This window comes from Neodiprion lecontei, chromosome 1 (genome assembly GCF_021901455.1).
Source record: "Neodiprion lecontei isolate iyNeoLeco1 chromosome 1, iyNeoLeco1.1, whole genome shotgun sequence".
Classification (NCBI taxonomy): Eukaryota; Metazoa; Arthropoda; class Insecta; order Hymenoptera; family Diprionidae; genus Neodiprion; species Neodiprion lecontei.
In genome coordinates this window covers 33,079,160-33,097,843 of record NC_060260.1, presented here as the reverse complement: position 1 = coordinate 33,097,843, position 18,684 = coordinate 33,079,160, and the positions used below count along the sequence as shown (strand labels likewise).

At 36.4% G+C, this 18,684-nt stretch overlaps 3 protein-coding genes across 4 annotated transcripts; 2 read left to right on the top strand and 1 right to left on the bottom strand.

Annotated features, from left to right (window-relative positions):
* The first annotated feature begins 1,291 nt into the window (after positions 1-1,291).
* On the top strand, positions 1,292-5,248 carry LOC107226808. Its single transcript, XM_015667731.2, has 2 exons — positions 1,292-1,516; positions 2,294-5,248. Exons 1-2 carry the CDS (start codon positions 1,394-1,396, stop codon positions 3,938-3,940), a joined length of 1,770 nt encoding a protein of 589 aa, XP_015523217.1. The 5' UTR covers positions 1,292-1,393; the 3' UTR covers positions 3,941-5,248.
* A 174-nt stretch (positions 5,249-5,422) lies between these two features.
* Positions 5,423-14,147, top strand: LOC107226810 (centrosomal protein of 162 kDa-like). Of its 2 annotated transcripts, none has more exons than XM_046746454.1 (9): positions 5,423-5,668; positions 6,034-6,267; positions 6,390-6,489; positions 6,586-6,705; positions 6,869-8,680; positions 8,765-9,036; positions 10,069-11,625; positions 11,749-11,910; positions 12,046-14,147. In XM_046746454.1, exons 1-9 carry the CDS (start codon positions 5,630-5,632, stop codon positions 12,268-12,270), a joined length of 4,521 nt encoding a protein of 1,506 aa, XP_046602410.1. In that variant the 5' UTR covers positions 5,423-5,629; the 3' UTR covers positions 12,271-14,147. The 2 variants fall into 2 exon arrangements, with proteins under 2 accessions (XP_046602410.1, XP_015523219.2); XM_015667733.2 differs by having other exon boundaries at positions 6,034-6,315.
* LOC107226807 (trichohyalin) lies at positions 13,884-17,559 on the bottom strand. The gene is made up of 4 exons (XM_015667730.2): positions 17,436-17,559; positions 16,806-16,970; positions 14,827-16,707; positions 13,884-14,486 (listed from the first exon to the last, which is right to left on the bottom strand). The coding sequence occupies exons 2-4, from the start codon at positions 16,967-16,969 to the stop codon at positions 14,447-14,449; spliced, it is 2,085 nt and encodes a 694-aa protein (XP_015523216.2). The 5' UTR covers position 16,970; positions 17,436-17,559; the 3' UTR covers positions 13,884-14,446.
* Between the last annotated feature and the right edge of the window lie 1,125 nt (positions 17,560-18,684).

The window sequence follows — 18,684 nt, the reverse complement described above, 5'->3', positions numbered from 1 at the left end:
CTTGAGGAGTTCCTCATTTCATGTTTTATTGGCCTCCTTCTTTTCAGGCAGGTCTCGAGCTTCCTTAAGGAAACCTTCGGCACTGCAATTGGCTGTTTCGTTTCATGCAGCCAATGCTTGCGCTTGCGCTTGGCGTCTATGCACTTATGACGCACGATCACAGCCAGTCTACAGGTTAACTTCTATGAGGTCACACACTCTCATGAACCGACGCAACTTGACAATGAGAGCCAAGCGGTTTAAGTTAGATTTAAATATAGCCGAGTGGCGCTTCGATCAGCAGTTTGACCACGATAAGCAATCACATATCTCTAAATATGTCTTCTTTCTGGAAGGGAGAGCCAAGTTGTGACTATGAAACGAGGACGCCTCTAAGATTCAAGGAAGCCTTCATCAAGGCGTCCCTTATCCTTGAGATAAGGAGAGACTATGAATACGGGTGTTACAATGCTACTAAGTTCATAATAATATTTTCATCGTAATAAACAATTGCCTACTCTGTTGTTGCCTCGATGCGGATTTGTTTTAACTGGACGTAGGAACGCATCCTTCTCGTCGGTTTGTTGCTTTTACATGGCATTTTTGTTTATTGTTTAAATCTGTAATTTTTAATTGGAATTGATCGTGGCAGGTAAAGAACATGTAACGGTCAATCGAGTAATGCATGAACCAGTGTTGTCGACTTCCGGGATGAACTGATATTCCATTATCGAATCAAAAATATTCCCGACGTGTTATCATTGGACAAGAAATAGAAGAAATTGCGGATTTTCACGGCAATTCACATTGATCAAAAATGAAATCATCATGTAATGTCGCGAAATAGTTACTGCGATACACACATAATACTTAAATATATACAGTGGTAATTTATTTCAGTCCAATAGAGCCAATACAAATAATTCAAAGTTAAAAGTATCATCAAAGAGGTAGGGAAGATCAGAGAAGATATTGCCGTGGGAGCGCGTCGGTAACGTAGAGAAGCTTTATTCTATTTTTTGCACATGTTCTACGCAAGGTTGTTTCCTTGCACAATCATTCTTTAAAGATCCTAGATTCAACACCATAAATTGTTCTTAAAACATGGAATATATAAATGAAAAAAAACGAATCCATTTTTGTCGAACTTCCAAGCGTCTTGATTCGGACTGTAATACCGACGATGATTCATCGGTTTGACGTTAGAGTACAGCTGATGATACTCTGGTAACCATCGAGTAATGGTTACTAAATGTGGTAACTTTGATGTTACCGATGCGGCATTACGTCACAGGTAGTCGTAAATAGGAAAACAGTCCGAAAGTTTTCGTTGTATTCGCAAATGCCAAGAAGGGCGCGGGCTTCGCGATAGTTGATAAATATTATTGCGACATTATTAAAATTTTGATCAGTAATGGAGACCCTTGAATCGAGTCGTGTATGCCGTCTGTGCGGCCAGCACTCGGGGATCTGTATTAACATATTTGACAAAACTGAAAATCATGTGAAGAAAATCAACGCCGTTCTTCCGATCTTGGTACGTGTTCCAATACACCTCACTATCAGTTCACACTCTGCTTTTGAACTCTTACCCCATTGTACGGCTCTACTAACGAGCACATATTTAACACAGAACTGCATTACTTAGTATCGCAAAACAACTGTCGATGTACCTGTCACGTTATATAATTCCCGGCTACAAAATACTGGGGGAAATATCAACGGTCTTAACATTTACGCGCCAATTCTAGGTAACCTCACTTGTTCGATCGCCTACATACCTGCACTAGCGATTTGATCAATTGTCTTTCAAGGTCACTGCCCTTGTTTACCGCTACGCAAATTCGCCAATTCTCAAAGTTCGTTCAGGATTCCGTGTCCGTCTATTGTTCCAACGAACTGCATTTTTTTTTCTTACATGGGATTAAAATATTCTCAAGTGAATACGTAACTACCAAACAATAGACCTCTTGTAAACGACCCTCCACGTTTATCAATTGCCATCAAGCAACAGGATATCTTATAAAAATGAATGTTTTTTTTTATACTTCCGTGTTAATTGAAAGTAACAACATTCGAAATGAACAAATTTATTTCTACATTAACTGGAATGACAATTTTCACGGTGATACATCATACGTAGATATATTGTCAGCCGTACATCACTTTTATGTAGCATATATTGATCAAGTTTTTATTAATTGAATTGAACTTCAACCCTTAAATTGCAATCTAGGCTTTCCAGTACTGTATTTACCTAATTCTCAGTTCTAGTGAAATAATATAAGTATTCTTAAAGAATTCCCCTTCTCAGGTACATGAAATGGATATGCTACCGAAACAAATGTGCCATCGATGCAGCTACAAACTGGAAGAATTTCACAAATTCTATGCAGATTGCTTAAAGACGGACATGAATTTAAAAAGCCAGTTATCTTGGATGAGAAAGAGAGAAGTTGAGGATGACATCAGAGTTCCGATGGTGCAGATTGAAAATGTCAAGATTAAATCTGAGCCTCCTGATTACGACATTTATGAACTTGATCCAATTGTTGACAATGTTAATTATATAAGATCAATGAGCTCCCTGACTTACTCTATGAATAACGTTAAGAATAACAATGTTAACTCGACTAGGATAAGCGACCTAGATCGACGTTATACCTGTAATAATACCTTTGCTAACTGCGCACACTGCAAATTTGATTATGGTAAAAGTACCTCGACTAATCGGACTGCCTTATCAAACGACCAGGCTAGCAGGCTAAAGTGCAATGCAAAAAAAGACTGTAGCAGTTCAAGTGTTGCAAATACATTAGAAAACGGTCAGAAAAATGACACGTCAAAATATATGCGTAGATTAAAGCACGGCTTGTCAAAGGAAATACATGCTCTAGGTATTGGAAATATTTTGGGCACTGATCAAGTGAAGGAAATTAAAATTAAAACTGAAAAACCAGATATGATGGAAGTGCGTTCTTTACGACCGAGAAATAAGTCTGTAGATTATCTTGGCACAAAGAGAAAAAAAGAAAATTTAATTGTCAACCCAGCCAATAGATCTGTTAGCGCATACATTAAGCAGAGAATGTCGACTAAGCAGATACCAGATTCCGAAATTGGTAACAAAATCGTTTTAAGCCAAATAAAAACAGAACCGCTTGAAGAGATTCCAAGTCGAACTTTAAGACCTAGAAAATCTGGGACAGATCGTCTTGATTGTAAGAGAAAGGACGGTAGACCTGGAGCAAATGAAGTTTGCACAAAGAAGCGCAAATCGTTAAATGATTTTAAAGAGAGCTCCAGATTTGGCTCGGGCAAAAGATTTTCTGGCTTCATTTCGAGCAATATCGACTTCAAAGTAAAAGAAGAGATTCTTTCGTATGAAGAGACTGCAAATGTGGAGCAAGAAAATGATACTAACTTTAGTAATGAAATTCCGGAGAGTTGCGTGCGAAATTTGAGCAGCTTGTTCGACAGACAGAATAACCAGCCGATAAAAGTTGAGGAAAATATCGAAAACAGATACTCAGACCGACTTCAGCAATCTACCTCTAGCAGCTTATCGAAATGTATGCAAAAATTGACTTCGAATAAATTATTGCGTAGAAATGTAGCGGTGAAACGAACATCAGGTATTAACTATTCTCCAAAACATTTGAGGAGTCAAGACTTACGTCTGAGAAATGGAAAGGTGAAAAATCCAGCATCTAATCGGTTTTCAGTTTCGAGCCTAAAGAAGAGACTTATTCAACTGAATATGACAAAAGGTGCACTTGGCAGCAATCCACCATCCAAAATCAAGGAAAATTTAAACACGACAAAAATTTCTGCATCGTTGAAAACTGCTGATAACATTAAAAAGTTTTGTGAAAAATGTTGCAATAGTTTTTTAAATAAGGAACTTTACGAGCTCCATCGGCGTGATTGTGGTAGATCGATTAAGCACCACTTTGAATAATTTTTGATATTCAGTATGCTGTGTCTGGTGCTAAGGATATTTTTCAACATTATTTTTTTATTCAAGATTTAAACTGAAACTATACGATTTTCTGTAGATGTACATGATATATTAAATGAGCTATCGCTACCAAATATAACACACACAAACATGCTTCATAATTAGCTGTTTTAATTCAAAAGTCACAATATTTTTTTGTTCAAGTTCAGTTCTTGAATTTATTATTGCTGTGAGTCAAGGAATGTGATACTTCGATATATGTCTTATGTACAATAGACAATCGTTATTATTTTTCATTCACAAATTCCTAAGCTGCAGTTGACGTTTTAACCCGCGTGCGTATCAATCAGTTAATATCATTTCTAACAGTGTTGACAAATAAACTAGTAGCTAAAATATTTGTTAAGATTTAAAAGCATCAAGACGTGAAAGTGACAAGATAATACTATTGTTATACTTATGTGAAATAACATATTTAAACAAAGTTGAAAATTATAAAGTATGTACCTATACATATTATATTCTTGTAGTAGCATATAACAAAGATTTATCACTGTTATAGAATTGTTTTCGGTACAATTTTGTCCATAGACTGTAACCAAAGTATCTGGCGAAGCGTGTAACTGTAAGTAACTGTTACAAGAGAGATAGTGAATGGTTACGAAAACCACAATTTCCCTTTTTTTTCTCCATACTGCTGTATTTTCTTGCATTTGGCAAATCATTATTTTTAATCATGGCAAATTGAAGTTTTTCAAAGAAAGAAAATCTTTAGTATGATACTGATATTATTTGTAATCATTGCACATTGAATTTTTTCGAAGCAAGAAAACCTTTAGTATGATATTGAAATATTACAATTTTTGTTCCATCCCTTTGTGGTACGTAATATTTCAATATACACACACAAGCACAATTTCACGACGAAGATTTAATGTCTTTTATTCATAATTTACAAGTAAATGCATATATGGTTGAAATACACGAACATGTTTAAACAATAACTATAAAGTATGAATGATATGATTATTCCGTCATACATCTTGCATCGTAAAACAGAGTTGATCATACTAATCTGACAAATAATTCACTTCTAAATTTGTCTTACCATATAGTGATTATTTCTCGATTTATCATTTCCTGTACAATTAACAAATGTTATGTACTATAACATTGACCAAAAGAAATGATAATCATTAAGTGTGAATAATAAAGAAATAATCATTTCATTTTTCGTATTTTAACTTTTATATTCTGAAAATTTAGCCCACATCAAATTGTTCCCATAATAAATATTTTCATCACAAACTGTAGTGGATTTTTCTTCAACCTCGATGAGTCCTGAATGACCAATAAATCTAATAAAATAGAAAAATTTGATTCACCCGTGTGCGTGTTCATGCTGGTTTCCAATTGGAAATGTTTTTTCTAATCTTTCTAACTGTGCTTTTAACGTCAAATCAATAATAAACATTGAAAATCGGGTTGCCTGTTTGAATTTGAGATACTTGCTGATTTGAGGGCACCGCGCTTGATATTTGCGCCAGTGCTGCCACGATGTGAAGCTGCGGTCGTTAGGAGAACAACGAAATAACAAACAAAAAACGATCAAATGTCAAACGACGCTGAAAAATGATTAATAGATTCTTTTATTGTCGTTTTAATAGCTTTTAGTGATAGAGAAGTAAAATGTCTCAGGACGCAAAGAGTCCTCGCAGGATTGAGGACGTAAGTATACTATCAAATATATATTATATTCGATAGAAACTAACCTAATTCTCTATTCAAATTCATATTCTGTATTAACAACGTTGCAATTTTATCCTCTTTAATAATGTATACAAAATTTATCTCGACGTGAAACTGTTATTCTTTCTCTCTCTCTCTCTCTTGTTAATCTCAAATTCTTGGCTTGATTTTAATAAGCACTTTTTCGTAGCTGAATTATCCTCTTAGATGAAAAAATTCCTGCAAGATATAACTCAAAGTGTTGTTAATATTCACTCGACTAGCATTGAACTCCAGTGCGGTATGTCAGTACAAAATAATGACTCAACTATTAAAATCTTTATTTGGCTACTTAATGGTTTTAGTTAATATCCACCGGAGAAGACACACTAGGCTCTTCCATAAGCCTTAGTATCGGCGAAAATTCAATTAGAATTAAAGAGAAGCCAAAAATAAAGGAAATAAAAGCTGTGTCAGTGCAATGTAACAGAAACGAAGGCGATAAATGGTGGTTGAAAAGGCCTGAAACACGTTTGGGACTATCAAGCCCAAAAAATCTCGAAGTTGAAGTAAAATTGAACCCGACTCCATCACCAGATGTAAGCTCTTCTATGGCAGAGTTTCTTGAAAAAGAAAAATTGTGCAAAGTAAATAATTTTCTGGGAATTTAAATTTTGTCGCATAAAAATATCGAGGTAATTGTATGCTTAAAAATTTTCAGATATTGTCTAAAAGCGAGGGAGAAGTGAAAGACAGTGACCATACTCTGTGTGATATTCTTGCATCTGCTGCATTTGACAAATACCCATCAGACTTCGAAAGTAGGTACCTCATGTCCATTTACGTTCCGCATAAACAGAATAAAAGTTTTCACAGAAGTCGCGTGTAATGATGCACATTTATTTTCATTATCCTAGATGCCACAGATGAAGATATTGGTAGCATTTTGGAAGAAATGAGCAAGATTGCTGGAGCACTAAGTCCAAATTCTGCTCCTGAATGCACAAAATCTGGAGAGAATAGTAAAAATCCTACAGGTTCGTGATTCTGTAATAAACAATAACTACCGCTTACAGGTTTACCGAATTAATAGTGAAACTACTAGGTATATAGTTCCGGAGACAAATAATAGTATCCCTATCCTGAATTCTATGCAAATTATCAAATTCCTATTACATTCTTACGCTTCTTCTTTATTAGAAGAGGAACGTTCGGTGGAAGAGCTACTGCAGGAGGCTGAAAAGTTGGTGCAAAAAAATAGTTCCAGTATCTCCAAGAGCAGTTCGAAATCTGATACTTTGATATCGGGTGATAATCAAGATCCTAATAACAGTTTTGTACGTGTAAGACAGCTGGAAGATGATATTTTCCAAATGATACAGGCTGAAGTTCATAAAGAGTCGGAAAAAGTTAGACGAAGCCCCAAGTATGAGCAAAAACAAGAAGCGAGTCCAGGTCTCGAGATAGTTTATGAAAATTTAAATGTATTGAAGGCTGCAAAAACGTTGGAATTACAGAGAAAAAAATTTGAGGAACAGAAGGTTGAAGTATCGAGTAGTTCAGATTTAGATGACCCTATTGAACGGCATTCACAGTCGGAAGAATCTAAGAACAAAAAAAAGGTCGAAGACAAAGATAATCTACAGAAAGAAATAACTGATGTTGACAAGGACTTTTTTGGAAATTTTTTGAAAAAGTCAAAGGAAAGGTCTGAAGGTGGTGGTATATCTGGTAGTTCAAGCTTCGGGCAAGAAGATTTTTCCCATTTTTTGAAAATCTTACAGGGACAAAACGATAAAAAAGAACAAGAGGCCATAACGAATAATTCAAACCAGAAGAGTACTTCTGTCTTCAATTTACCGCTTAAACCAGGGGCTCTAATACTAGAAAAATCTAGAATTGAAATTGAACTGGCTAGCTTAAAAAGTTCTGCTTTTCCTGAGAAAGAAATATCTGAGATTTTAAGGAGAGAGCTTCCTGGGACTGAGAACAAATACGTTGACCATGAAATAAGCGAATCTGATTCCAGTTTCAGCAGAGAAATGTCCAGGCAATCTCAACTGTCTGGAAAAAAGGAGGCAAAGTTTGCTAGAAACTCTAGCACAGAGAGGGTCAAAAAGTCTGAAAATAATGCAAAAGACCCGATTCTTTCTAGAAATTCAAGTATAGATAACGGGGCGTCGAATGGTAGTAAGAAAGATGCAAAAGTCGTGAATTCCAAGAATGAATTATATACTGTTGGTCTCACGCCTAGGTTGGAATTATTCGCTGATGCCATACCAAAATTAATTGCAGAAAAGTCTAATGAGAATTTGAGAAAAGAGGAACAGGAAAAAATGGAAAAAGAAAAGGAGAAGGAAAAAGACAGGGAAACATCGAATAAAGATAATGAAATTCCCTGTCAGGGTAACGAAGAAGAAACAATGGGTAAAGATGGGTCCATAATTAATAGCAAAGAGAAGAAAACTTACAACAATGATCAATCAAAAACCGCAGAGAAAGTTATGGATGATAAAGACAAACTGAGAAAAGTAGACATGCAAAAAAATATATTAGATCCTCCGAAGACTGACCTAGAATTTCACTCTTCAGACAACAGAAATCAGAAGAAGGAAATTAAGATTATTAAGGCCAAAAGTTACGACCAGATCCCCAAATCGATTTCCAATTCCAAATTGTCAATCGACGCTACAAAAACTTCTAAGCCCATTGAAACTTCAAATAAACCATCAAATTCTGTACTCAAGAGTTCCTCTGTTCCACGACCAAAATTTAATTCAAAGCCTGTTCCCAAATTCACATCAAAAGTTAAGTTATCATCAAAACCAAAGAAAGACATAAAATCGAATACCATATCATTATTGAATCTCGATACCAGAAAGTTGGAGTCTAAATCAGTTGAAAATATAATGAAACATAATTTGGCTGGAGGAGATATGAACAGGAACTTGTCAAAAAGGGATTGGGAAACATTATGTAGAGAAGAACGTCATAAGAACGTGTTACTCAAAGGTATTTACAAATGAATTAGCAAATTCAATCCTCTCTTACTACTAAGGAGCTCTGCTTTATAATATCTCATATTTCGTATTTCAGAACAATTAGACTCCGAAGCCAAACTCTACAAATCCCAAATTGAAGGGATGCGTACATCTTTTGAAGAGGAACTATTTGCTTTGAAAAAGCATAATATTATTCTAAAGGCCAAAGTCGATGAATTATCTATTAATGAAAAGAGACCTGATCTTAATCCCAAATCAGATACCAAAGTCCTGATGTTAGAGAGAGAATTTGAAAAACAGGAAAGTGTTTTGCAAGCTTATGAATCAGAGAATAAAAAGCTCATGCTCGAAGTGAAACATTACCAGGTAATATTTTAAAATATGCACGAGTTATTGGATAATTTATCCGAATATTTTCTTGCACAGGTGCTCTTTAAGGTAGTAGTCCGGTGTGACGACCGAAATTTAGACGTTTTTTCATGATTTTTTTTTAAAAAGTAAATAAAATGCTATCGCTTTAAAGTTTTTACATGTTTTTATTGGTGTTTTGAAGTATATAAAAAAATTTTTTTAAAGTTAATTTTACATTAATTTGTTTAAAATTTTTGACGTCAATATGGAGTCCTCAAAGAAAAGATGAGTTGGTTCGGGGAAACACACAGCCTTCCAAAGTCATCTGAAATAAAAAATTCAAAGAGATTATTATTCTGTAGACTTCATTTTAGGTCCCGAACCTTAAATATACATAAAAATAAAAAAACAAAAACAAAATGGCGGACTTGTAAAAAAAGTTCTCAAAATCTAATTTTTTTTCTTCATAAATTGTTTAAATAAAATAGTTTATAATTAAAAAATTAAATGTTTTAAAGCTTCGGCATCTAGATATGTGTGTCTAGAATAACGGGTTAAATTTTTAGCTAAATCGGTTGAATAGTTTTGAGTCAGTGATTCCCCGAACTTTCGAAAACATGGTTTTGAGAAAAACGCTTTTAAAGTTTTGACAACAGATTTTTTTCAATAAAATTATACTTACATTAATCAGCTATGCCTGGTGCATAGAGCAGTCCTTCCGTTTCCTCAAAGTTGTCATTTTCAGCAGCTTTTAGAGCTCTACGTAAAGTTCTGGCTTCTTTGGAGTTGGCTTTTTAAGCACAATATTAGCAACAGATTTGACAGCGACGCTTTCATACACACGCTTTCATACACACTACGGCGCGCTCTCTTATTTTAGCTATAACTTTAAGAATAATTAAAATTTATGTCTGAAATTTTTATAGCATATTTTTAAGATGTTTTTCTTCCGAAAAATGTAAAAAAAAAAAAATCGATTTTTTGAACCCGTCACACCGGGCTACTACCTTAACTGATCAATTCTCATTAATCAAGAATAATTTACAGGAAGAAATAAAGAACCTACATCTAAAGCAAAAGGCAGTTACCGTGGATATGAATGATAATCAAAAGTTGATCGATGAAATGAAAGATTTGCAAGAACAAAATTTAAAGTTGACACTCGAAGTATCAGATTTACGAAATAAAAACAATGACTATGCGATGAAGAATGATGATTTAATCCAGCAGGGTAGTTTAGTAAAAGAAGAGTTGTCCATGTTTAAAGAGCAGTTGAAAACTAAAAACAATTATATTACTGATCAGCTTCAGACAATGACAAAATCTGAATCCAGTTTGAAAAAAGAATTGGAGGATGTTAAGATAGAATTAAATTCGAAATCTGAACAATTGAGGTCGACGAAAATTGAATTTGATAAGCTGCAGAGCAATATTTTGCCCATGGAGAAAGAAATTTTGGAACTCAGGGTGAAAGAAAGTAATTTCAATGAAAAATTGCAAGTGGCAAAGTCGCATATTGAAAGGGAGAAACAATTATCTCAGAAACTGAAGGACCAGGTGATTCTGGATAGCAAAAAAATAACAGATTTGAATAGACAGGTCCGTGAAATGGAGAGAATTTTGAAGAGAAAAAATCCTGACTCCGTCTCTGCCTTAATTTTAACTGCCAACTCTGAACATGAGAGGATAAACACAGAAAAAGTGAAACTTTTGGAGGAGAGGATAGCTTCTCTGGAAAGAGAAATTAAAGTTAAAGAAGATGTAGCTCAAGAGAAACTTTCAGATTTTCAAAAGAAATTCGCTGACATGAAAGAACGGTACATGACTCAGGTAATGGAGTTGGAGGAAAAATTGTTAGAATTTACTGTAAAGAATCAGAGACTTTACAATGACATGTTTACACAAACAACATCTAAGCACGTAGAAAACAAAAGCGTTGAGACGTCTAAACGAGAGGACAAGGAAAAACTATCATTTGTTGAAAAAGACGAAAAGAAAGAAGTAAAGCCCATGAAGGTTGGGCCAAAATCTCAGAACGTCAAAGAGGACACGCATCTGATTGCAACAATTCGAGGATTGAAGTTAGAACTTTCTAACAAAGATAAAACAGTTTTAAAACTTACCAAAGATTTTCAGGACTTACAAAAAACTAACAGACGATTACAGAAGGAACGGGAAAAGTTACTGAATGATAAAAAATCTTTTCGAAACATTGATTTTGATAAACTGACTCGAAGTACAGGATCAGAATCACGACCCACTAGTTCAAAAGCGTCAGATGTGAATGATCAAAATTCGAATTTTTATCCAAACACTAATCTGACTCATTCTAATTCAAATCAAAAATTATCAGGATCTATGCACAAGTTGTACAATCCGCTGCAGTATTCTGAAAATACCGAAAATTATATGACGAAAAAATTGATTGACGAAAACGAAATATTGAAAGACGAATTGGATAAAATAAACAAAGACTTTATGGCTCTTAAAAATAAGAGATTACACGACTTGAATCTCTTGCAGGAAGAGCACGAAAGAGAAATGGCTTCTTTGGTGAAAGAATATAGTGTCAAATTTGGAGAATCTAAAGTGGTAAAGTTACAGGTCTGTAGTTGACGCGATATTGACAAACATTTATTAATTTTTTTTTGTAGAATCCTCCAACTACATGCCTAGAAAAATAAGTCATTGTATTCATTATTCAACTTAATTATGTTATTTCACTAGGGTCAAATAAACACTCAGATGGCGATAATATCTCACTTGAAGCAGCAAATTGAAAAACTAAGGGATTACAAGGAGCAAGTAATCGTACTGAAGACAGAGAGGGATCACTTGGAGAACAAAGTGAAAACCCTCAGTGAAAAAGTAAAATATCTCTCGACACCAGTGAGTTTTCATTTCCTTGACTGTACTGAAATGCTATGAGACCTTAATTCTTTTCTTTTGTATACAATCGAATTTGAATCTTTCACTCGATGCCAATAATCACACAATGGTTTTGTCATGATCTGTGTTTTTCAGGGTACAGAACAGTTGCAACTTTTACAAGATAAGATTACAATCTTACAACAGCGACACGAAAGCAGAGAAATGACTTTGCAAACATTAGTTAGAGATCTTTTGAGAACAAGAACACAGTGTAGAGATTGCAAGGGTGAAAAGGGTAAAAATAAACAGTTATGTTACTTCAGGCAAGAGTTAGATCACATTCTTGGTATGCTGCAAGAAATCGCTAATGTGTACTGATAAAAATGTTGGATTCTATCAGCATTTCAGAGTACGCTCGACGTTGCCATGTATACTAGCCACTTGAAAAAGCGTTGCTACATTGTTATGATCATTTTCTCTCATATGATAAAAATCGTTATGAACGAATTAGATAAGAAATCAGGAAGTAATATTTATTACTTCCTGTAAAAAACAATCGTCCAGTTACTGATACTAGGCAACATATGTATATTCGAAATAGGATCGATACCGTAAATCTTAGAATTTAATTAAGATTAAAATGAAGCGAGAGGAAAATTAATTAGGTAGCCATCCTTTTTATATGGTTGGTAAGATTATTTTTATATCTTTCGATGACGAATTAAATTAGGTAGTTAACGATGTAGCTGTATCGGAATTAGTCATTGTTTCTCATGCCCTTGGTATTCAAGTGTATTGCTCTGTGCCTGAATTAACTTTTACAAATTTATTGATTCTTTTATTTCATTTTATAAAATTGTTTTTTTACAACGATAATTTCAATTTTTGATTGAATTAGCCACTGGTTTCAGTTGAAAGAGCAAACTAGCCATATTTTGCCAATGTTGTATATAGAAAGTTACAAGAAATATTTACCGAACTGAAGATTTTTATTTACTTTCTTATCTTGTAGAATTCCAAGTCTTGTATACGTAGATAAGTTTTTTTATCTGTGGATCATGTGTTAGAAATGTAGAATTATTTCATCGACGAACACGTAACGTGCAGGTTTAGAGTCTAGTATTTAATTTATAATTTTTTTTCCCCGTTCATATACATACACGATCTAAACTGTATCTTTGTGTGTAAAACTTAACATAGATTGCATTAAATTTGCAATGCTAGAGTAATGCGAAATACTTGCCAAAATCTACTTTGACTATATAGGTTCACACGCTATCTTTAGAATTCTATGGTTATTATATATTCGAATTCCAAGAAATTGTGATAAACGAGTTTTCCAATTTGCACATTATGCCAGTTGTAATTTCAAGAAAACTAGCATAATAGTAATAATCTATCCATGTTCCTTGTAACAAGCTTTCCTAGTATTTCTTCCAGAAATTTTGGGATAAAGTTTTTCATAGGACTTTTTCTATTACGATGTATATAAATTAGGAATTACTAATCGTAACCGTAAATAATAATTGGGTAACTCCGTTCCAAGATAAACGCGGTACCCTATAATTTTTTCAGATTTCCCTCATTAAAAAATATTGAACATTAACATGAAATAGTAAACTTCGATTATTTTACTTTCCTGCGGATGAATTTTTCATCATTTTTACTTTTTAATATTTTTTTCACTACTTTAAAAGCGTTTCGCTAAATTTGGTGTATTCACAAAAACTATTTTACTCACTTCTGTTCTACATTTGAAATTGGAGTGTTCGGCTTTTCTGCTCAGCTTTATTTAGTTTTTTTTTCGAGTTTGAAAATTTGAAGACGAGTGCATTAGCTGTAAGTTTTGACCGAAATCATTTTCAATTTGAAAAAAAATGTTGTTGGTGGTTGAAAAAGCTTGGTGTTAAAAATTCTACAATTGACGGAAAATTGATCGTTCGACTTACAAATCGAACCTGGACAGGAATAAAATTATCCACTTATAATAGTGATAGTGATAATAATAATTGAATATATTTGGAGCAGCGATAACATAAGCATAGAGTCTAATATGTCTAAGCACAAATTTGATCTCTGAAAAATATATCTGACATTGATGTTTGTAGCATATGCGGCATAATGTCAACGTATACTAATTATGTCGCATAAATATTTATTTTCTACTATTTTTAAGATGAAGTAATGTACAAATTAATTTATCTTCAACTATTATTTAAGTTGTAATAAAAAAAGGTTTCGTTATTAGAGTAAAATTTATGTATTTCAGATATCCTTTAATCGCACAAAATATAGTAGTATATGTTTATTATAATTTTTCATAAATTTCTTCAATTTCATTTAACAATAAATTAGCAGTGACACTTCTCATGTACACATCAATATACATATATCTATGATCTTTATCTATAATTTTTCTGTCTATCATAACTTATAACGTCTAAAGCTATAATAACACAATATTACATTCAAATTAGTCTAGGGAAACTAGCAAACTACAATTTTTCATTTAAATATCGAAGATTTTCATCGGCCTTGGGAGAGTCGAACTGTCTTACCAAATCAGAAATCGATTCGCGTGCGTTATAATATTCCTGAAAAGAGATAATGACATTATAATGTGTTCGTTATTTTGAAATCAGAGAATGCACGTGTCGCAAAACTTCTCTGCAAAATCGCTTTAAAATAAAAATCTTTGCAAAGAAACATTGCCAAGAAAATTAGCGCCTACATTAAGTAAAATTCTTTCGAGTATAAGTTCAACATTTACATTGTACAGAAGACTGCACCGATACCCCCTCTCCCCACACACACGCACAGAAACAAATACCTTCAACGCAAAATAACTTGGAATATTCAAGATTGTTTCTTGCAGATATTTTGATATTTGGAAAACATTTTAGAACGTGTACAATATCGTACTATTATACCCACCTCGCAAGTGAACCTTTGCTGCTGTACAGAGAAGCTCCGTAAAGCGCGCAAAGGACGAGGACTACGGTTTGCCTGAGTCCTTCGTACGTTGTCGAGGGTGAAATCTGTTGATTAAAAATATTCGCAGAAACGAATCGTTCATTTCGATGTGCTGTTTTGTCGCGTCCTTCGTCACGGCTATCCTGGTGTTCGATCGCAGGTGTTTGGGGTGAAACAGCCGCTCTACGAGTGCGAACGTTTCGATTCTCCTGGGCTCGAGATAATCGGGAAGTTGTAGTTTCCCTCGCGATCCGTTCCTGCCGACGTTCGGCGCCCGGTTTTTCACCCCTGACTCGGAACAGAGCTCGTCTTCCGGAAACCGATCGTTCGAGGTCTCGCCGCGCTGTGATCAGTGAATCATCATTTCCCGCAGTCTTACCCAGCTTCGACAAAAATTCTTTTCCACCATTGCCGGTCCGCCGGGCGGAAGTCATCCGAGCCCGCTCGGTGATCATTCGAATGTCGCGAGTCGCAGGAGTTTGTTCGGTCGATCGCAGACTTCGCACTCTTTCGATCATCCTCTCATCTCGGGTGTGTCGGTTTGCTCGCAGATCCGTTGCAGAGTTACGAAGGCTCCTGCTCGCAGATTCACGTTCCAGTTGACGACGAGCCTCGCTGAGCTTTTGTTTCCGCAATTCGACTCTAGCTTCGGCTGTGCGAATATCTGTTCTGCGATCGCGGGCCAAATCGGCAATTCCGATTCGAGACTCGCGTTCAAGGAAGCGAACGACTCGGTCCTGTTGGTTTAATCTGCGCTCGACGCGTTCGAGGTTAGATCCTGTGATTCTGGTTGTGGAATCGCGTTCGAGAGACCGGAAATCGCGAGTTTCTCGGCGCACGTCAAGATGGCGGAAGGTCCTGATCGTTCGATTGTTTTCGAACAAACGAGCGTCGCGGACACGGCGAGTGACTCGGTCTTCTCTACGGTCCGAAGTTGACCGTGAATTCCTGACTTTAAAATCGCGAGTTTCCGCCTCTCGAGCCTCCGAATTTCGAGCTGCCGATAATCGCTCGGTCCTCGTAATCGGATTTGCACGGTCTAGAGATCGGGTGTCGCGAACAAGTCGGTCGGAAACTATTCGCGACGTTCTAGCAGCAGAATCGCGTTCAAAATTTCGTGATTCGCGAACTAGCCGGTTTTGCCGTTCGGCGCGATGCTCGGTTGTTTGCAGTCTAGATTTTTCGCTCGTGGAATCGCGTTTCAGGGAGCGAACATCGCTCCGCGATCTGCTCAAGCCTTCCGCGTTCCTCGATACAGAATTACGTCCATCGAGTCGAGCGTTTCGAGATTCTCGGATCAAACGGCTGTCGACGCGTGCAGACCTGCCCGAAAGAGGCGGAGATTGTCGGACCGATCGTGTCAGTCTATCGTCGCCGCGCTCTGAAGTCAGTTGGAAGTTCTCGCTCTTATGTTCGCTCGCGAATCGTGAGTTTCGACTAACGAAATCGCGGTCAATGGATCGAGTGACTTGGGTCCGTCGGGTTCGGTCTTCGCTTCGGCGTTCTACAGAGAAATGCAGAGTATTTCGGCGGTCAGGTGATGGCTGGCCATTCCTGACTCTGGAATCTCGGTTCAGAGATCGGGAATCCCGGGATTGACGGGCCTGACGACCGTCTATTCGTTCTAAAAGACGGGCCTCTCTTCGTTCGGTGGATCGAGAAAGGTTGAGTCGCGAAATCCGGCGGGTGGATCTGGAATCGCGATTATCCCGACTTATAGAAACGGTGGTTTTATATTTGTTCGGTTGTGCAGTAGGGTTCGTTAGTCCTGAAGAGGGTTTCGCCGAGTCGTCGTTGAAAGGCATCCGGGCAAGTGAGGTTTCGTTTGGGCATGCATCCACCCTGCAACGAAACAGGTAAGATTATTCGCATTTTTAACGTAAGAATTTTCATCACGTAACAATAGTAACCAGTAGTTTTAATTGTAATTCGATTTATACTTATGCGGAGCACAGTGCTGCAGATCGGGTCCAGCGAGACTTCCTGCCTGGCCTTCTCTGTCTCGAGACACAAGTCCCAGAGTTAGGCACGCTAGCGAGACTATCAAGAGGCCCACGTGCTCCCAGGAACGAACTGGTAACACCACGTGTCTTGTTCGTCGCATTCTGAAAGTGCAAGGTTCAGACGGGATCGGAAATGTGTCGGTTAGTGGATTTTTTGTTTGAAATTCCCTATTTTGTGCATGCCGAAATAATTCCATGTAGCTACGGAGTGGAAGTCAGAACTTGGAAAGATGAATATTTTGAATGGCCGATATATCGAAATTTCAAACATGCGAAAATAAAATGATGAAAGATGAATTGTTCAGTTCAATCAGTGACACTTTCAAAAATCAAGATCTCGAACAGTTCATCTTTTGTTATTTTATTTTCGCATGTTTGAAATTTCGATATATCGGCCATTCCAAATATTCGTCCTCCTAAGTTTTGACCTCCACTCTAGCAACAAACTTTTGCGGAAAGTGGTCTCTCACGTGTAGTTGCTATGCAATGTATGTACCTTGGTATGACGAAAAGTGGCAAAGTGGGCTATTCCCCATGCTTCTAATCGTGAGAAAAACCGAAACTGACCTTGAGATACAGACTTCTGACTTCCGAAGGAGATTTTTGAGTGTGCTGCTAGAGTTGATACCAGCTATGAGGCTACAGTCTCTCGGGCTCACCTCGGAGGTGCTTCTCCGTCAGAGTCCTGGAACTAGCTGATGCAAGGGACCTGGCAGAGCGTCGTTATATACCCGGGGCTCCCATAATTCAATAGAAACGCAATCCGTGGTTATCGGCATCGACCACATGGGGCCGACCATTGGCGCGCAAGGAACCTCCTCAACCCGGTTTAATGTCACGTGCAGAAGGATTATGACGCGCCTCCGTGAGCGTGCCGATGGGTACTGGGCTGGAAAATTAAACTTAAAAAGTATTATGGGGTGCTCATCCGAAGAGGCAAGGCGTTTTATCGTATTTTATGAGATTTTCTTCGGGTTGTGCGTCGAGTGATCAGTAGGGTAGTCCTTATTTAGGGCTGAGACGACTTTTTTATCAATCGCCCTCCAAATCGGCTCCACATAATTCAAAAACAATTTCCTAATTTTTTTTAGATTTTTTATCTCAACTCTAACCCAGTCGCCTGTAAGAGGGTGGATTTTCCCATTTAAATTACAAATGTTTCGGCTATATTCTCAATATATATACAAAATTTATACCATGTAAAATTTTTATCAAATAATAGCACCGATGCCCATTAAAATCTCGCGGTTACAGGTTCTTCTTCTGATAAGAAAACGCATTGTTTCGAATATTTCGATGTTGAAAAGCGACAAGATCGATTGATAAACTTGAAATGTCCACCTCGTCATATTAACCGCGATTATCGCAAGAAATTATGAATATACATAAAAGTCTGGTTATTGCCGAATGTACACTATTATTTTTAAACTCAATTTCTCGATGACACTTGTCTCCTTTTACTATGGTAGAAAATTTTCTACAAATTTATAGATTAAAACAGAGGTCTAACCGAATCGGATGTTGTTTCGCAAACTTGTTTAATCACGCGGATATTTGACAAAAAAACACAATGGCATGCGATTTTTATTCCTTCCACCATAAGTCCTGTAATTTGTTTCTTTCCGTTCCTACGAGATTATCATGTTAGTCTAATTGCGATCTACCTTCGACCAAAAAATTTCTGTGTCTCTATTCGTCAATTTTCATTAGTGTCGTGGTTTTAAAAGTTGCCTTTTTACAGTCAACTGATTTATTCTCTCATCAAACTTGTTCGTTCTTCGTCATGATTGAGAACATCGTAGTACTATTCTAGTTC

Bases quoted from the DNA above. Each gene is read 5' to 3' on its own strand.
- LOC107226807 (XM_015667730.2), bottom strand. From the start codon at position 16,969: ATGCGACGAACAAGACACGTGGTGTTACCAGTTCGTTCCTGGGAGCAC. The intron at 16,708-16,805 runs GTATAAATCGAA...GTTTCGTTGCAG, and splicing joins CAGCACTGTGCTCCGCATAA to GGTGGATGCATGCCCAAACG. The intron at 14,487-14,826 runs GTGGGTATAATA...ATCTCTTTTCAG, and splicing joins AGCAAAGGTTCACTTGCGAG to GAATATTATAACGCACGCGA.
- LOC107226808 (XM_015667731.2), top strand. From the start codon at position 1,394: ATGGAGACCCTTGAATCGAGTCGTGTATGCCGTCTGTGCGGCCAGCAC. The intron at 1,517-2,293 runs GTACGTGTTCCA...TCCCCTTCTCAG, and splicing joins ACGCCGTTCTTCCGATCTTG to GTACATGAAATGGATATGCT.
- LOC107226810 (XM_015667733.2), top strand. From the start codon at position 5,630: ATGTCTCAGGACGCAAAGAGTCCTCGCAGGATTGAGGAC. The intron at 8,681-8,764 runs GTATTTACAAAT...TTCGTATTTCAG, and splicing joins TAAGAACGTGTTACTCAAAG to AACAATTAGACTCCGAAGCC. The intron at 11,626-11,748 runs GTCTGTAGTTGA...TTATTTCACTAG, and splicing joins CTAAAGTGGTAAAGTTACAG to GGTCAAATAAACACTCAGAT.